Source organism: Poecilia latipinna, unplaced genomic scaffold, assembly GCF_001443285.1.
Source record: "Poecilia latipinna isolate Pla-1442-1.1 unplaced genomic scaffold, P_latipinna-1.0 Scaffold498, whole genome shotgun sequence".
In the NCBI taxonomy this organism is placed as follows: Eukaryota; Metazoa; Chordata; class Actinopteri; order Cyprinodontiformes; family Poeciliidae; genus Poecilia; species Poecilia latipinna.
The window spans coordinates 168261-186098 of NW_015113114.1; the positions used below are offsets into that span (position 1 = coordinate 168261).

General features: G+C 40.7%; 3 protein-coding genes across 9 annotated transcripts in view; 2 read left to right on the forward strand and 1 right to left on the reverse strand.

The window, feature by feature from the left end:
- The window catches only part of itga11a (integrin, alpha 11a), a 64457-nt gene extending 61593 nt beyond the window's left edge, over positions 1–2864 (forward strand). For all 6 annotated transcript variants that reach the window (XM_015040156.1, XM_015040157.1, XM_015040158.1 and 3 more), the window contains 5 exons: positions 584–667; positions 768–878; positions 1019–1114; positions 1999–2112; positions 2433–2864. In XM_015040156.1, coding sequence (XP_014895642.1) covers positions 584–667; positions 768–878; positions 1019–1114; positions 1999–2112; positions 2433–2510 — 483 coding nt within the window. In that variant the 3' untranslated portion in view covers positions 2511–2864. The remainder of the gene's footprint in view (positions 1–583; positions 668–767; positions 879–1018; positions 1115–1998; positions 2113–2432) is intronic.
- Positions 2865–10498: 7634 nt separating this feature from the next.
- Positions 10499–12677, reverse strand: LOC106952189 (relaxin-3 receptor 1-like). The gene is made up of 3 exons (XM_015040165.1): positions 12581–12677; positions 12151–12270; positions 10499–12071 (listed from the first exon to the last, which is right to left on the reverse strand). Exon 3 carries the CDS (start codon positions 12028–12030, stop codon positions 10885–10887), a length of 1146 nt encoding a protein of 381 aa, XP_014895651.1. The 5' UTR covers positions 12031–12071; positions 12151–12270; positions 12581–12677; the 3' UTR covers positions 10499–10884.
- A 652-nt stretch (positions 12678–13329) lies between these two features.
- Positions 13330–17838, forward strand: part of adamts7 (a disintegrin-like and metallopeptidase (reprolysin type) with thrombospondin type 1 motif, 7) — a 154169-nt gene continuing 149660 nt past the window's right edge. For both annotated transcript variants that reach the window (XM_015040163.1, XM_015040164.1), the window contains exon 1: positions 13330–14945. In XM_015040163.1, the coding sequence (XP_014895649.1) occupies positions 14825–14945 (121 nt within the window). In that variant the 5' untranslated portion in view covers positions 13330–14824. The remainder of the gene's footprint in view (positions 14946–17838) is intronic.

Genomic DNA, 17838 nt, shown 5'->3' on the forward strand with positions numbered 1-17838 from the left:
TAAATTTTCTTGTGGGGCTTTTTGGGTTTTTTTTTTTTTTTTTTTTTTTGAGATCTACATCAAATCCAAATACGAGGAACTATTAAATCGGAATTGTGTGTGTCAATGAATGCATGTTCAGTGAATGATTTCTGTATGACTAGATAAGGTTAAAATGCAATTCAGAGTTTAAAAAAAAACTCAACACAGCCCCTGAGTTTATCCAACCTGTGAATCAGACCCCCGTTTTAGTGTTGTGGATTAACTCCACTTGATTTATGTCGCACCAATTCAGAGTAAATATCTCCAGGTCTGCAGTTAGCTGTTCTTCCAGTGTTTACGCAGCGCCTACCGCAGAGAGGCCCGCCCTGGTCAAAAAGTCACATCCTGCATAACAAAATACACCACGAGCTGCTCTTTGATTATGTTTTAGTTTGTAACGTTCCAAGATGCCAATGCTTGGATTTGACTGGAATCAAAAAAAAAAAAAAAAGAAAAATGCAGAACTGGGAGAAAAAGAAAGTATACTGTAAAGAAATATTTCAGGATACAAGTTCATTAATGATATAAGAAGCCACCTTTACTTTGTTGTCCCCCCCCTCAGAGAGACGGCACGCGCTGCTTACCGCCTCAGCACATCGCGCTGAGCAGAGCTTCTCCGGAGGATCTGTCCCGCTTCTCACGCTTGGTAAAGTAAAAAAAAAACAAAGAGAGAACAACGATAAACTGCAACCACAAATAATAGCATTCAGCTTTGTCATCACCCTTAAATTTGTTTCTCCACTCAGAACCAGTCCAACACACTCACCCTGCCAATCCAGTGCACGGTCAATATAGCCTCCCACAGAGACATCGGAGTTCGAATCACCGGAGCGCTGAGGATAGACACGTTACACGCAGTGAGCTCTAACCTCCAGACACGCATTCCGCAAACGCAGCTCGCCAAATCGCTGTGCGGCTCGCTGTTTGCTGTTTTACCTCTCGTGTGAGACGTGGCGGTAAAACAGCGGCCGCGTGCTTTGATTTTTTTTGTCTCCAGCTGAAGTTTAAAGTCCTGGAACTGATAACGAGTGCCTCGATGGAGCTCCCCTCCGCCAGCCCCATGTTCCTACATGAAGAAAAGCCTGTCAGACATGTGAGTCAACAACAACTGCTGCTGCTGGAAACGGCTCCTGCCCCGGGTTTGACCCAATCTGAAATTGGCTTCTTAAAAACATCCGACTACGATCAGAGCTTTTGCCTCTTGGTTTTCTTTTTTTTTTTTTTTTCTTCTGTCTTTAAAACCATTTTCAAAAGAAAGCAATATTTGCTTTTGTAATTGACACGTTTTACTGACTGAACATTACATTAACTGTACCAATAACAATAAGGAGCATAAACACAGGTAGGTGTAGCCACTCTATGAATGTCCCTGTTGGAGTGAATTTGCTTTGTGGTGCTGAGGGACCGAAAGGACCAGCAGCACACGCTGTCCAGGTCTGAACTCAAATGTTGAACTTTGCTGCCATCTACTGGTCATTAATCATTGTCACGCTCCATTTGCTCTTTACGCTCATTAAAGCAACAGTAAATATTTTTTCCACATAAACAGGGGTAATGGGTGTATAATGACATTATTTGAAATTCATGATTCGTGGAGAGTGCAAATCATTAACATTTAAAAGCGCTGAATCAAATGTCTGCAACAATCCTTTGTTTTGTGTGTGTGTGTGTGTGTGTGTGTGTGTGTGTGTGTGTGTGTGTGTGTGTTTAAATAACGATCAGCATTGGACAATATTTCTTTTTAGCAAGAACGCAACTTTTATTTAAGAGGTTAGCAGCTGTGATCAAAGTGACTAACATCTATTATCTTTCATAGATTACCATCAAGCATTCCTTATGTTGCATCTCCGATTGCATCATGCACACAACACTAAGAAATATTTATATTGATCACATAACGAAGCATCAAGACACCGTAATGTACATGAACCTGAGTGTTTTTCGGCGAAGTGACATGTTTCTGATGCTGTTTGACAGATAATCCTGGAGATCAGGAAGGAGGGAGATTACAGAATCCCTACCTGGATTATTGTTGGCAGCACACTGGGAGGGCTCTTATTGTTAGCTCTTCTCAGCCTGGCTCTGTGGAAGGTAAGCTTCTCTTCTCGTGTCCTGCTTTCCATCTTCTCATCAACTTTTCAGCGTGCTTCGTGAAAAGAAATACTTGTGTTTGCATGTAATAATAACAGATCCTGCTGTGAAATTATACAAGAGAGAAATAACGGTTTAAATCGAGTCCTTTGTGCTACTTTGTGCTCATTGTTTTTGCGTAAAATATTTGTTCCCTCGAAAACATCCCGAAATCGGTTCACACCTGACGCCACGACAAAGCTTGCATGACCTAGCAGTGACGTGTGTTTCCAGCACGGAGTCGTAACCTTGTTTCTTCATGTGACCGATCGTCCGTGCAGCTCGGCTTCTTCCGGAGACAGAAACGGAAAGACAAGGAGGAGCAGGAGGCCAACGGCAAAGTAGCCGAGGAGCGGTAACGCAGGCTGAGTGAGTCCTGCAGACGCCTTTCCCACAGGGGACGAGACACTCAGGGCCCCACACCCCTCTCCCACCTCGCCTCTCTCCGGCCCCGCAGTGGCTGTTCACACAGACAGGGCGGCATTATCCGCTGATGCAAGGCTTTATTCAGTGCACTGGACCTGTCCGGCGTCACCAGCCTCTCTGACCCTCGAGTCAGCACTGTCGCACTCACTCAGCAATCTTGCACTGGTACATCGGTCCCACTTTTTTTTTTTTTTTTTTTTTTTTTTTAACTCCGTATTCCACTGCCTGTGGTGTCGTCCCTCCACAGATCTTGGAGCTGTGGTAGTATTTTTCTTCCTGGCTTCCTTCAAAAAAATATTTTTTGAAAAAATTGAAAAAAAAAACAAAACAAATGGAACTGTTTCTATTCATTTGGTTCGATGTTTTTATGGCTATTTCCTATTTGTGCGTATTTATTGTGCGAAGAAAAAAAAAAGTTTGTGCTTAATAAAACACCTCATGGGTGACTCTCCACCCAACCGATGATGCCGCTGTAAAGGCATTACACAGTAATAATCTGCATTGTGTTTAGTTGTCAGAATCTATGAAAGAAGAAAAATGAGATGCATGATGTTTAGCTTCCAGATGCTTTTCTTTACTTCTAGAAAAGGACGCTCCCGAATCCTACTTCCTCAAACACAAGATGCTCTTTAAAGAATTTCGATGCACTTTGTTGTTTTTGACATTGTACAAAATTAACTTGAAGTTGTAAATAACCAAGTATCTTTTTAAATTCAATTTCAGTATTACATTTTTTTTTTACAATATTTCCACATTTTATATAGCATTCCTTTTTTTAAGTTAAGCAAAAAAAATAAATAAATAAATAAAAAATAAACAGCGTTGTGCTACAGAATGATCACAGTATGAGACGGTTTCATGCCTTTTATTGTGCACTGCATCAGAGCAAAAGGTGTGCATGAAATACTAACTTATAAGCAGATATTACAAATAGGAATACAGAAGACGCATATGGATCCATGTGTTTCGTTGACGTGATGTGGAAAGCTGTAATGTGGTCAAAAATTAAACGTGGTTGATGTTTGTTTTTTGTCTTTATTGGTTATCTAATGAGTTTCAGCTGCAAACGGACTGGAAATGTTCCTCTCACATCATTTCTGGTATTAAAAGTTGTACCTGTTGCTGTACGATTTGAAGGAAAAGCAAAGAATAAATTGATGTGGAAATGGATTTGAGTTTTTCTTTTTGAAGCGTTATCTCAATGTTCTGCTGATTACCAACTTAAAAGTCTAACTCATTTTAAAACTTTTACAACACGGTAAGAGACTATTGCTGTTTTTAATCAAGGTGACTGACGTCTGGAGATTATTTCCAAACAGCTTTACAACAGATCAGTTCTATAGCTTAGTTGCATGTCTTTAATATTTTAGACTAAAACTATAAAAACTCACGGAAACTTGTGTTACTCATTTCGTGTTGAGAAAGCTCTGAAATGACCTTGCATATGTTATCAGTATCATTTCAGATATACTTTAAGTAACTTCATTTTCATTTTATAAATAAATCCATGGCTTCATATTTGTTACAAACCCTGTTTATAGAAGATGGATCAAGCATGGAAGTTGGACCAAGTTTACTGCCTTTCAAAAGTATTCAGACCATTTGGGAATTTTTTAATGTTTTTTTTATTTATTTATTTATTTATTTATTTTTAGCAATCTGTCACATCACAACCTTAAAATACATCCATCCTATTCTATTGGGATTCTATAATAAAAGTGCAGAGTGGCACATAATTGTGAACTGAAAGCAAAGTAATACATTTTCTAATGTTTTGCTAGTACAATCTAAAAGATTGATGCCCCTAAATGAAGCCGGTGCAATTGTAATGTTATCACCACATGCCCATCCTGGGCAAGAAAACACATCATGAGCACATCATTCCCAAGGTGAAGAGGTACAGTAGGGGCAGCATAATGCTGTGGGGATGTTTTTCTTCAGCAGTGAGTGAAATCTGGTAAGAGTTGAGTTGACGGGAAGGCAGATGGAGACAAATACAGGACAGCCCCGGTTGGAAACTTGAAGTAGACTGAAAAATGCTTGGTCCCCGGGGGGGGCGGACTGGCATGTGGGACTACCTGGGATTTCCACAGTGGGCCGACGGATGAGCGAGTCAGTGGTTTAGCCCAAAGGGAAGCCGTCGCGCTCGCCCCATTCTCACGCAGCACGCTGTTGTTTTCGCATTGGAGTGGACCTGTAAACACATGGATGAACACAACAGGGTGAGTCAGAAGATCTTACCCCATAAACCCTGGAAAACAAAAACAAGTAGCATGTGTGGCTCTTATTAAAACCTCACTAAGCGGAAAAGCCTGGTCTCTACTTGTGTCACGTAAATTAAATCTCCCCGTTTGCCTCTCACATCCAGCAGCTCTGCCTCGTCATGCAGGGCTGGTTGAAGGGAGAAGCAGAATATGATTTGGGGGCCCTCTTCATCACCACCACTAACAGTATTTCAGCATATATTTGACGTAATCTGGGAGAAGGGGGCCAAGTTTAATTGGTTATTTGTAGAGTTGTATTTGTGAACAAACTCAAACACAAAGATTAAACTCACAGCATCGGATTGTAGCTAAGGTAACGCAACAATCATGTTATGAAGATTATTATTTGCACTTTTACAAACTAAACTTGCCAATTCGACCTTAAACGGATCTGGTCTCTTCACCAGACGGATGGCACTGCTAGTAGGAGCTGAAGTGAGGTTAGCATTCTTTTATTTTTCTAAAAAAAAAATATGTGTAGTTGTCCTGACTGTCAAATATTACACAACCCTTTACACAAAAATCAATACAAATTTATTTTATAGCCTATGGTTGATGTTGACCCAGGTGAGTCACTGGACAGCCAGAGGGCCGAAAGCTCAGATTTTATATTGAGGTTTATAGCTACATTTTACATTATAGTTTACCTTATAGGTGGAGTACGTGTATATATTGCTGCTGTAAATTTTATTCGCCGACTGATAATAAAAATCTTCAAATCAAATTCTCAAATAAGTTTTCTCATAAAATACCAAGGAACTTAAATGAATCTACAAGCAAGATGTGTTTGAAAACAACTTGATCAGTCTTTTCTGTATCTTTTTTGAAAATATACATTTCTGAATCAAATAGCTAAAAGTAATGAAAGATGACGGGGCATCTTAATGTGAAAAAACATAATTTGTGTGACTAAAAAGTCTTTTGGATTCACAAAACTTATCAGAGCTGCCTAGAGCGTCCTCCTTTGTATCTTTCTAAAGTGTTTTTCATCAGAGCACACAGACAGCCATTGATCACAGAGCTATTGTCCTCTTGGGTGTTTGAAAATACCTTTAAAGGAGATCAATCTGGCTATGCTCTGGTGGTACAAACTGGCTAACTTGTTTATTTCACAGCATGATTGTCTCCACCCACTTTAAAAACAATTACTAGAGCATCAATGGTGAGATACTAAACCAAAAACTCAAAGATGTGCAGGCACCACAGATGGGAAAACTGTCTTAAACATCACTTATATACTTGTTTACTCTTAAATGTTCAAGAAATTAAGGCATTTTCCATAGAATAAAATATCTATGGTAATAATACTGTGACCTAAGAAGGAGAGGGAAAAAAGCTGTGTGGTATTCTTCAAAACTTTGGTTTGACCCATCATGTTAAACAGCTAACATTCAATCGAGGACACACTCATGACTCGATTATAAGTGAGGGTGTAAATACTATATCGTGTGAGTGCTCTTTCCTCGGGGAGGATCTTTGCCGGAGAGCCTGGCAGGCTGGCTCACCTGGAGCTGATTCCACCAATCAGCAGGCTGGCACACCTGGAGCTGATTCCACCAATCAGCAGGCTGGCTCACCTGGAGCTGATTCCACCAATCAGCAGGCTGGCGCTGCACGGAGCTGCTGAGCAATGAATTCTAAAGTTTATCTCAAGAAATAAGCGTAGAATCACCTCACTCGATTTGGAACCACGGTGCTCCATGACACTTGAATGAATTTGGTTCATTTGGATTTGATTTACAACTGGCTTGGTGGTTTTTAATTTCTGTACAATCAAACGATTGATCAACAGATCTGTGTTTGTATAAGTGGAGTGCTGGCAGTCAACTTTTTCGCACTTAGAAATCTGAACTTCCTGAATATCTGGCAGAGCCTCCGGTTGATTGTCTCCATGCCACAATGCAAGTCATGCAAAAATATCCCCAACCAATGACTGAGAGCTTATGGGCACACTTTTCAGTAGAGCTGTGTTTCAAAATTGACAGTACCTTATTATTATTATTATTATTATTATTATTATTTATTGTGTCTTAATATTTGCTCAATATCTGATAAACGGATTTCTTGTCATTAGCGGTAAACTCAAAATTAGCAGAAATTATTCACTTTTTAAAAAAATATATCACCATGTGCTTATTGAATTGATTTAAATCAGTTTTACAGTGTTGCATTGCTGTGATGAGCATTTCATATTAATTTGGATGTACCTGAGTGGAGATGAAGTCTGGCATTTAAGTCCACTATGCTTCTGAAAAGTGCGGTTCGATGGGTTGAGGATTTTGTTGTATTGACCTGCTGCCACCAGTAAGGGGCGGTGTTGACCAAATGCATCTGAAACTACAGTTCAATTAAAAATAAGTCTCCTTTCATTGATTTTAGGTATTGCTTTAGTTTGCATGTGATATGAAATGTGTTGAGATTATTGTCTTCAGATTACAAATAACCTATGATGTACTTGGTGTCTACATCAAATATTTTAATAAGGAGTTTAAATAAAACAGGGAGACTGTGATATGTAGAAAACTTGTCTTTTTGCCACAAAAAAAAAACATGCATCTTAGCCATTTTAATTTACTGGCTTGCCACATTGATTGAATCTTGTCTTTTTTTTATGTTGTTCTAGTTACATAATCCCACAACACAGGCTTTCTTAAATGGATTCAGAAATAATTTTTCTATCAAAGTTACTAAATACTTTCCAGGTTCTCTTCAGACTCTGATGCTGTGTGCTGTGTGTGAATCACTGAGACCTGCAGGTGCACAGAGACAAATTAAGCTGTTAATATTACGTTCTTAATCTCAAATAACTGTAATAAATCAGGGCAGGTTTCAACGGACAGAGTCATTTTCGTGGTGGAAAGCCTGTCTGTGCTGCTGACACCTGCAAAGCAGTTTCACAAGAATACTGCCATCATGAAAACGTATTGATCCCCGAGGGCGAGGTTTGTTTTTACTGCCACTGAAAATGATACAGTATACCGTACTAAAAATTATAAGAATGAAAATGACCAAAACAACGTCGGAGATATCCAATAAATCAAAAATATACAACTTAAAATGAATTACCGTAATATGTTTTAATTATCGGTGATGCAGATTACAAGCAATGTGTGCAAATGTTGCAGTGAAGTCGCATAGTAAAAGAAAATGGCGACATCAATGCAACATAAATATGCTTTTTGATTGGCAAACTCAAAAAAGTGACAAAGCAGGGTGCAGGTGTGACTTTTAAACTGACAATTTAAAAGACAGTTGATTCTCAAACGTTCATCTACTTTCTGCATATGAAGTGTAAAATGTTCAAACTACATCTCATTTCTTTACTTTTTACCATAAATGTTTTCTTGGAATCTTTCACGTTCTTAATCCATGTCTTTCAGTCTGTAAGAAGATGCTGGAGGCTAAAAACTCTCTCCACTAGATGTGCATATATATCATATGATAAAATATCTGCCATAAGATGTATTAGCCAAGTTGATAATAACCCCAAAAAGTTTATTTTAGCTTAACAGCACTTTGCATCTTCACCTGTCTTATTTTAGATATGTTTTTCCAGATTCAAAAGTGGGAATTATAAAGCTTTACAGGGAACAAAATACATAAAACTGAGCTCGTCAAAATCAGTGTTAAGTCGTCAAAAACAAAATATGCATCTAGGTTGTTAGGTCCTGGACAGAAATCGAGCTTCTAAGAATACCCAGAAAGCCTGGAGAGAAATGCATCAAGACCACGTTGAAATATTGAAGACATTCTGTCTACATGGAAGTAAGTGTAGAAATCAAAAGCTGCAAGTCAATATAAAAAGTTCTGCAGACGTCTCACTAACAAAAGCATTCCCTGAGGGCGGCCTGCGGCTGGGTGACGCATGCCGACATGCTATAAAAAGTACTCTGTAACGTTATTAGCTGCACCATACACGAGGCTAAGAGCCCAAAGCTTTGTCATCCTCCGTTAAATCTGCAGTTTTAATTAAAACAAGCTTATTCGGGTTCACTCTTACTAAACGTATTCCCTCGTTTTAGAAGCTCGTGAAACCCCTTTTTCTTTTACACAACCTAAACACACTGAACGGGCAGGTTTCCAGCTGCTTTGTTTTTTTTTTGTTTTTTTTGTTGTTGTTGTTTTTTGCACTCATGGAAAAGCAAGAGGAAGAATGGAAAAAGCAACCTGACCACAGCATTTTGCGATCACACAAAACCTCTCGACAGCAACACAAAGGGATGCAGAGGACAAGAAAGGCAGACGGAGAAGAGGAGCATCGGCACACAAAGCTGGAAGCCGATCAAGCCGCCTGCATCCAGGTGACCTCCCTCACCTCCTGGCCTGTGTGGTGGGCAGCTTTCCCCGCTTGTCTGTGGAGGGTCTTCACTTGAGCCAAAAGATGACAGATGGAAATTTATGAGCCATCTCTCCTCTTGGTTACACATCAGTCCAGCTCAGGTGCCGGACTGATGAAAATCATTTTTCAACGGTTGTCTTCAATCTAACGCTCCGTTAAGTATTTATTTAAATCAGCATCTGCACTCTGTGCTCAAAGAGAGATTGACTGCTTTACATTTTTATTTTTTTTTTACTCACAGGAGGACAACGTTCTCAAACATTTTATAACAAGTACCACTAAACACCAAAGTTTTCCAACTATCATCTCTGTAGCTTTTATGAGCAGCCGAGTGACAGGATTTGTGCTTGCTGAGAGGTAGAAGAAAACTTTAGTGGTTTGTTTCTATTGCATTTTAGCTTAAAAGATGAAATATCCAAGTTTGAGGTAAAAAAAAAAATTATGATGATTTTCATCAGGCAGATTTCTGTTTGGGAAAGAGAGCTTCTCATCAACCACCATGTAAAATTCACATGTGCACCTTTTATTTTATTTTTTTTACTCGTCTGTTTTGCATCTTATTAATTCACACATTTCTTTTAATGAACATGCTGCAATGTTTAAATGCATCAGGTAAGAGAGTCATATTTAAAACATTAGAATATACTTTCTCATGAGGCTCATTTGTTAGATTAAAAGCACCAGTTGAAAATAACTAAGTTCATCAGCAAACCCACATTTCTGTATCTTAAAATGATTTTTCTTGAATTGGTCTTTTGTAATTAATTATCATGTTTTCGTTGTTGGCAAAAAGAAAATCGTAATTAACCAAAATAAAGTCTGGAAATCACCAGTATAAGTAATTATCCTCTATAATGTTTCACTTGGTAATAAAGTTCCTGAAATAAATTGACTTTTCAGTAATATTTCAGTGTATTGGATGAGTCTGTACATTACTAGCTAGTAGTGGTAGCAGCATCTAGCCTGGTCATTTAGCATCCATTAAGTTTTTCACTATGTAGCACAGCTTGGTTTCATTTAATGCTGTTTGGACTTCAGAAGTAACTTCATAGCTCACTGTTACAAAGTATCAAAAATAAATATGTTTTACAGCTGAAGGCAGTGATGCTTGGCACAGCATGAGAACCACGTCATTAGTGTTAAACCTCTTTAAAAAAAATTTGCACAACTTACATCCAGAAACGGTAGAACACGACTGATTCAAAAACTCTGGCCAATTCTGAAATATCATTATTGTAATTAAAGACCAATGAAAAATCTATCACAGGATGAAATTAGCTTGGAGCAATAATCAGCCATTTATTTATTTATTTATTTATTTTCCTCTGATGGAAAAGCAATTTATTTACAGTCAGGCTTTACATGGTGAATATCGTGGCAAAAAAACAAAAAAACAAAAAACAAAAAACTTTTTCATATTTTAGGGCCCGACAGTGAATATCTCCGCCTCTCCATGTGGCCGGGCTGACCCGTCCTGTCCCAGTCCTTTTGTCACTTATAGCGTGAAAAGATTAATCTCAGAAAAATCACAGAATGGGTCAACCGTTTTATAGTTTTCACACGGAATGATCATTCCATGTGACTCGTAGTACATAGAATATAGTGATTTTCAGACTTGTGAACACATTACGCACGAGCAATGCCAGCTGACGGAGCAAAAAATAAAATTAAATAAATAAGTAAAGGCAGTTTTTTTTTTTTTATTCAGTGGGTGTATGGGATTGACTTAGAACTTGATGAACCTTTACGATCTATGATGGACAGCGTGTACTCCGTGTTGTCAATGATCTGGAGGGGCACCACTCCCTGGGTTTCTATGTGCGTAACGGAGCGCGTCGCGCAAGCCTTGCTCTGAGTGGGACTGGAGACTCTCCAAAAAAGGCCGCTCAGCATCTTCCTGATCTCCGGCCTCATCAGGCAGTAAAGGATGGGGTTCAAGCAGCTGTTTGTGTGTGCCAAGCACACCGTGACCGGGAACACGTACGTGTGCACCGTGTAGTAGGACGTGTCCCAGTTGGCCGCGTTAAATTTCACCAAGACGCCCCAGAAGGTGATGGCGTGGTTTGGCATCCAGCAGCAGAAGAAGGACAAAACGACAATGGCGACAGACTTGGTGACCCTGGATCTCCGTTTGGGGTTGCTGCCGTCCATGCTTTTCCGCCTGACGAAGCGCAGGAGCATCATGTAATTGACACAAACGATGAACATCGGGATGACGAAAGCAATCAGTATTTTCTGGATGTGGTAAAGGGCCAGCCAGTCGTGTCCCTCCGGAAACCTAAGGAGGCACAGCTTTTCTCCGGCGACCACCGTCACAGTGGAGAAGACGGCCGTGGGAGCCGTGGCCGCGGTGGCGGCCAGCCACAGCACCGCGCACACCCACTTGACGCACCGTGACCTTCTGTAAGACCTTTTCTTCAGGGCTGAAGCCACGGACAGGTAGCGGGTCACGCTCATGGCGGTGAGGAAGAAGACGCTGGCGTACATGTTCATGACGGTGACCGACAGGACGATCTTGCACATCGCGCCTCCAAAAGGCCAGCTGAAGTCCAGCGCGGTGTCCACGGCCCAGAAGGGCAGCGTGAGGACGAACTGGAAGTCCGTCACTGCCAAGTTGGTGATGAACACATTTATAGTGGATCTCTTGCGACCCTGTCGCACCCTCATGAGAAAGAACACGAGGAGGTTCCCCACCAAGCCGATGGCGCACACCACCGAGTACACCACCGATATGAATATCCTCAGGATGGGAGAGCCGTCCGCGCTCACGTCGATGTCCTCGAATGTGAACTTGTCATCTCCAGCTGAACTTTGGTTCGGCGCTGCGCTTTGGTTAAAGAGCTCGTCCATCTTTAAAAACGCGCAACACGCGCCCCGCAGAACATCCCCATCTGAGAGAGAGAGAGATTCCGTGCGCCTTCCTCAGCACCCTGTCATCTTCATCGCTTCCCCCTCTGAATGTCAGCTGACCTGGAATCCGCTTTTATACAGGTGTGTCGCTCCGCCGCTGCGCCAGGATTGGTCAACAGAAAGAGAGAGAAGCAGACTGTCCCGCGCTAGAAATGACTGTGTAGCTCCGTCATTCATTTGCTAAAGATGACAGACACTTACTGGTAGAAACAAAAAAAAGGGGTCATGTTCTTTATTAACGCAAGACGAGCTTGTGACTGGAGTCGCTGCGCACTCGGGCTGTGCGTAAAAACAGCCAAACTGATTACTTTAGCGCAGCAACGCCAGAAGAAAATGCAATTTTTTTTTTACTCAATACGATAAGTGTTAGCGTTACTGACAAGTGCAACACACAGTAGAGATTGTGGTAGACAACATTTAAACGCTTCAGGCTTTACAAAGAAGACACGGATCAGTTTAACGATGCACAAGTGAAAGCGTCCTAAGTTACCGTTGCACCGTGTGGTTCCTCCGGCTGCGCTGCTGCAGAACAGGCTGACCTCATGAGACAGACTTGGTCTCATGAGGGGTGTGAGGGCAGCTGGAGGGATTAAGTCCTCCCTCCCAGACATGTGCAGCACCCATCCGAGCTCACAAGGCCCCACAGGATCATAGGAACCACTGACCTACCATAACCTCTTTATCGCGGTCCAGAACCCCGTGAACCCGCACAAACGACCTGTGAAAGTGCGCCACCCCCAGCACGGAATTATGTCAGTTTTACATCAGTCAATGCAATAATGACCATGTTGACCATATTCAAAATTACTTTTTAACTGAGTTTAACTGTGTGTGTGGTTTGATTTCCTAAAACATTTAGACATTCTTATGATATTTAAGGTGCTACTGAATTTGTATGCTGTACAATAAAGATAAAGGTTTGTTTGTCTGTCCTTTCTATCTTTGAATGTCAAACAGCACATATCTGTCTGTCTGTCTGTCCATCTATCTTCATTCCGTTTCTGCTGGCGCTTTGAGTTTTTGGCATCACTCTTCTGGGCAACTTCTGCTTCGTCAGCAACATCATCTGTTAAAGTGCTTCGGTGACAAATGTCACACAAAGGTCCGTTATTATAAATACACCACATTAGCATACAGTACATTAATCCTGGTATTTGAGTGTCTTTGCTCCTCGCCTTTTTTTGCTGTGGAGAAATTTTGATAAACTAAAGTAAATAGACATATTTTTGCTCATCTGGTTGGTATGCTAAAAGTAACTAAGTGCAGATGGTTTTGACACTTACTCTGAAATGGTATTAAATAAAGCTTTTCCCCGACAACAGCAGCTATGAAAAGTTCAAGAAACTACCATCACATTTAACTTTCCTGCTGATTCTAAACTAGTTAAACCTGAGTACATTTTCTAGACTGTTGGACTGTCGCCCTGAGACAGTCCAACATAAGGTGAAAATGCACACATCAGCAACCAGAGACTAATCTAATTTCTTATTTCTGGCATTACTGGAGACGTTTGCAGTTTACCATGAAAGCATGTTTTGTTTTTTATTCTTGTCAAAGAGAAACAAAATGCTGCCCCTGTCCCAAAGCATCCACTGTCGGCCCAGTCCTGGTGCAGCAGAACCTTCAAGAGACAAAGACACTGTGAGCATAGCTGCTGTTTTTGTTTCACCCTAAGAGGCTCATAAGGCAATAAACCAAATCAGACTCAAGGAAAATTAACCAAGTAATTAAATATTTTTTTTAATTTAGGCAACTACGGTGATATGAAGTTATGGGGTGGGGGGAATCAGTAGGAAGTTAATTTTAAACCCACAGATACTGAGGTTGTGTTGTTCACTAATTTCCTTTTTTCTTCAAAAATGACATTAGTGCATAAAAAAAGCCATAATAAACAAGTTAGAGTAATAATTTAAACATTAAGCTGCGTGTTTATAAATTTAATAACTGTTCTCAAAAAGTCATTTGTGGGAATTCACCTTTATGGAGCCAATATAATCCCTTCCGTCACAGCTTCCTGTGAAACTATCCGGTTTTAACCCTTTGGGTTTTATTTTTTATTTTTTTATTTTTTTTTCTTAAAGAGTATTCCTCAATCCAAAATGACCGTCGCTGTGTTGCACAAAGTGCATCCCCTGATCTAAAGTGTTTTCTCCGATTTTAAGTGAATGCATCCCATCTGAGCGGGTCCTCATCTGACCCACTGAGAACCCGTCAGACCTCGGCTTTTTCTGGGCTGTACTTGCATGCAGGCTGGATCGTTTGACTGTATCCGATTTCTTGGTGCGGCCGTTCCCCTTTAAGCCTCCGCTCGGTCCTTGAAGAGCCAGCCTATTGTCTGAGAGTCCTCCCATCTGTGGGGGTGGCTCTGCAAAAGTTTGACGAGGGATGGGGGGGTGAGGGGAGGAAGAGAAAAGTTTTCAAGCTGTCACTGGTAGTCGGGAGGAGACTGATGGAGGACAGGAGGAAGAACCAAGGGTCGCTCAATAAAGTGTCAAAGCCGACTTTACAAAAGTTACAGAGTTGGAGTCGGAATGCATCCAAAACAAGCAGCGGACGCAAACGATGATCGGGCCCATGTTGGAGATCTTTATTAGGACTGTGACGGCTGAGGCGCATGGTCCAAGTGACGCCGAACGCGCATCCAACTCATATGGACTCCATCTGAATTGAGCGCCGTGGAGCTTTATGGGAAGGCATTAGATGTTTCTGACACGCAGGTCCCCGTCCTGACGAAATGAACCGTTCGGAGTGGGGGCTCCACGCTGCTGGACAAAGAGCGTCTCCCATTCAAGTCCTCGTCGCGCTTCTTTTGGCGCTGGAGATCTGCAAAGCCATCGGATCTCCTCACGAACCAGGTCAGTGGTCTACCTCCCCCCACCCCCTCTCCTCCATCCACCACAGGCTTTTAGAGTCGTGCTTTCTTTCTTTCTTTCTTTCTTTCTTTTTTTTTTTTTTTACATCAACACGACCTCTTGTTGCGGCGTCTGGCTCATCGGTGCTTCATTTGCTCCATGAGTGCGTCTAATTAAAGCCAGAGAAGGCAAGAGCCAGACGGGGTAGTTTTCTGTCTCTGTGACTAGAAGCCAGCTTCTAGACCCTCTGTTCGCAAACTTTGCAGCTGACCACAGCAATTACAGCTCATTGTGGTCGCTCCGGAGACGTGCTTTATAATGAGCCGCGCTGTTCCATCCGTTTCCATCCGATCCGACACGAAAACCTAGTGGAAGTGCTTCTGCTCCGACGCCGACCTCTGACCTCTCATGTCAGCAGCAGGAAACCGCAGCTTTACTTTGGGAATTTACAGGATGCAATATGCACAGTATTTTTTTTTTATACGCGAGCCAGTTCCCATTCTCCTGCCGCATGGAGACGGGAGCATCTGATATCTGGTCGGAAACACTCCCACGCCTCCACTTCTCCCCTCCCCTCCCCTCCACCCCGCCACTCCACTCCACTAAACTCCACTCCACATGTCTGTCCTCCCAGCAATTCCCTCAGTTTGTTGTTGTAGATGCGAAAAGCCAAAGCACTCCCAAGGTCTGGGGGTCCAAAGCTGGTTTGAATGCACTCGAATCCTGTTCACATCAGAAGGGTGAACAGGATTCAAGGCAAAGATGTGATGCTGAGAGGAGGAATCTCTCAATCAGTTAAAAAAAAAAAAAAAAAAAGCTCAGATAGTAAATTATGCTGGAAGAGTTTTAAAGTGTCTTAAACTGTCAAAAATTAAAATAAAGAACTTAGGTACAGACCTACCTCTGATAAAATACTTTTTTCCCCTAATGCACTATGCATTTGATAACAGATGAATAACAAGTTTTTTGTTTATTAATAAAATGTCCATTTATTAATAAAAACTTTACTACTAAACCTATGTAATATGATTGTTTTCCTTTAGATTTAATAAACATAGTACCTTCTTGAAGATATTCTCATTTGTCCAGATATTTGCATCTGTGCAGACTGCCTGGCCAAAATAAAAAGTCACCCTTTGTGTTTCACTAGACAAATGTTTCACCCTTTGGAAATGACTGCACAGATTTAATACGTTCCAGCTTGGCAACAAGTCATTCAGTCTTAGCTGACACAGTCAGAATCTTCTCATTCCTGAAACTACAATGTCAGCAAACGCGTCTCTTGGCTGTGGGAAAGCTGTTCTTCTGAATCATGAGGGCTCAATTATTAGTCTGCATCGGTTCAGCAAAACGACCAAGAAAATGTCTGTAAATATAAATATTTGTTTTAATGTCAGGCTGATTTATTAAAACCTGGGTTTTGAAAAGAAAAAAAAACAAACAAAAAAAAAACAAATATAAGGAAAGAAGTGTGATCAGAAAAAACAAGTATTGCATTTAAACTTCCTAAAACATTTATCAGTGATGGAAGGACAATTTTCACTGCTATAATTATATTTTCGATTGGATTATAATCCATTTTAAAATTGCAGCACTGGAAAAAAAATTGGTTTGTTTGCTCAGTTAGACTCCAAGGATGGCGATGAGTCTAAATTTAATCTGTACAGACTAACATGTGTCAAGAAAAGAAGGAGTAAACTCTCACACACTCCCTTGATAAGACGAGTTTCCAAATAAATAATAAACGCACGGGGGTTTAAAAGTTTCAGAAGTCAGCAGGATTCAGTTGTGAGTATCTTATGTTCTCGTTTCATTTCAAAACATGTTTAGGCATGCTCAATGTGAATGTTTCATTGGGAATGTTGCTTCATGTAGTGAAAATGACTTTCCACAAGTCATCAGTGGTCTGAAACTTGCATTGGTTTAGAAGTTCCCCTAAACATTTTCAGTTAGATTTAGATTTTTCGGGTCATGTTGGATGGCTACGGAGCCCCTAAAGGAAGAAAAATGTAAAAAAAATAAAATAAACCAGACCTGGACAAGAGACCATGTTCTGGGATGTGCAATAAAAAGAAGATTCATGTGCTAACATTTTCTTTCAGCAGAGTTAAAGGACAGTGGCATTGTAACACAACAGATTCAGGTATTTTCTCCGAGTCTTTCTTTGGAAGAAAAGAAAAGTTAAGGTCTCTTATCGGAGGTGGACGAACAGAATACTAATAAAAGTTCAACGCAAGTTCAACAGACCTTGAGTGTTTCTCGGATGTAACCACCTGTCTGTTCTTTTTGTGCCAAACCCGAACATAAAAGTCTGTAGTTTTTCCGCATTTTGTATTCATTTCATTACTATAACTTTTTTGTAGCACTGTCGTCTTTCTCAATCACTGTGTTTTGTCACCCCTTTGTGAGAAAGTGAAGGAATTTCAATTCTGTTCACCATGAGATGGATTTTTTCCAATGATGCATCCTTCCAGCTGCCATTGCTACACTGTCGGCAAATATTACACTGACTTTATGTTCGCATACACAAGAAACACAAAATGGCTTTATTCTTTTAATATGAGACAGGTGGGATCTGGGGATCCCTGCTGCATATGTGTAATCTTTTATTTAAAGCTTGATATCCTTTAATCTGGGCCTATGAGGAGGGCAAGAGACAAAAGTGAATCTGATTGTCTGAAGTTGTTGACTCCTGATGTTGACTGTTTTAAAGATTATAAAAATGGGTTATTTTTGTTGTACTACAACAACTCAATTACTATTTCGTGAGAAAAATATCAAATTGGACGCTTAAAAATTGCCTTTAGTGTTCTTTGGTATATGACAAAAATATTGTTTGAATATGCCCAATTCCAGTGGTGGGAAGTAATGTACTTAATTGTACTTAAGTACAATT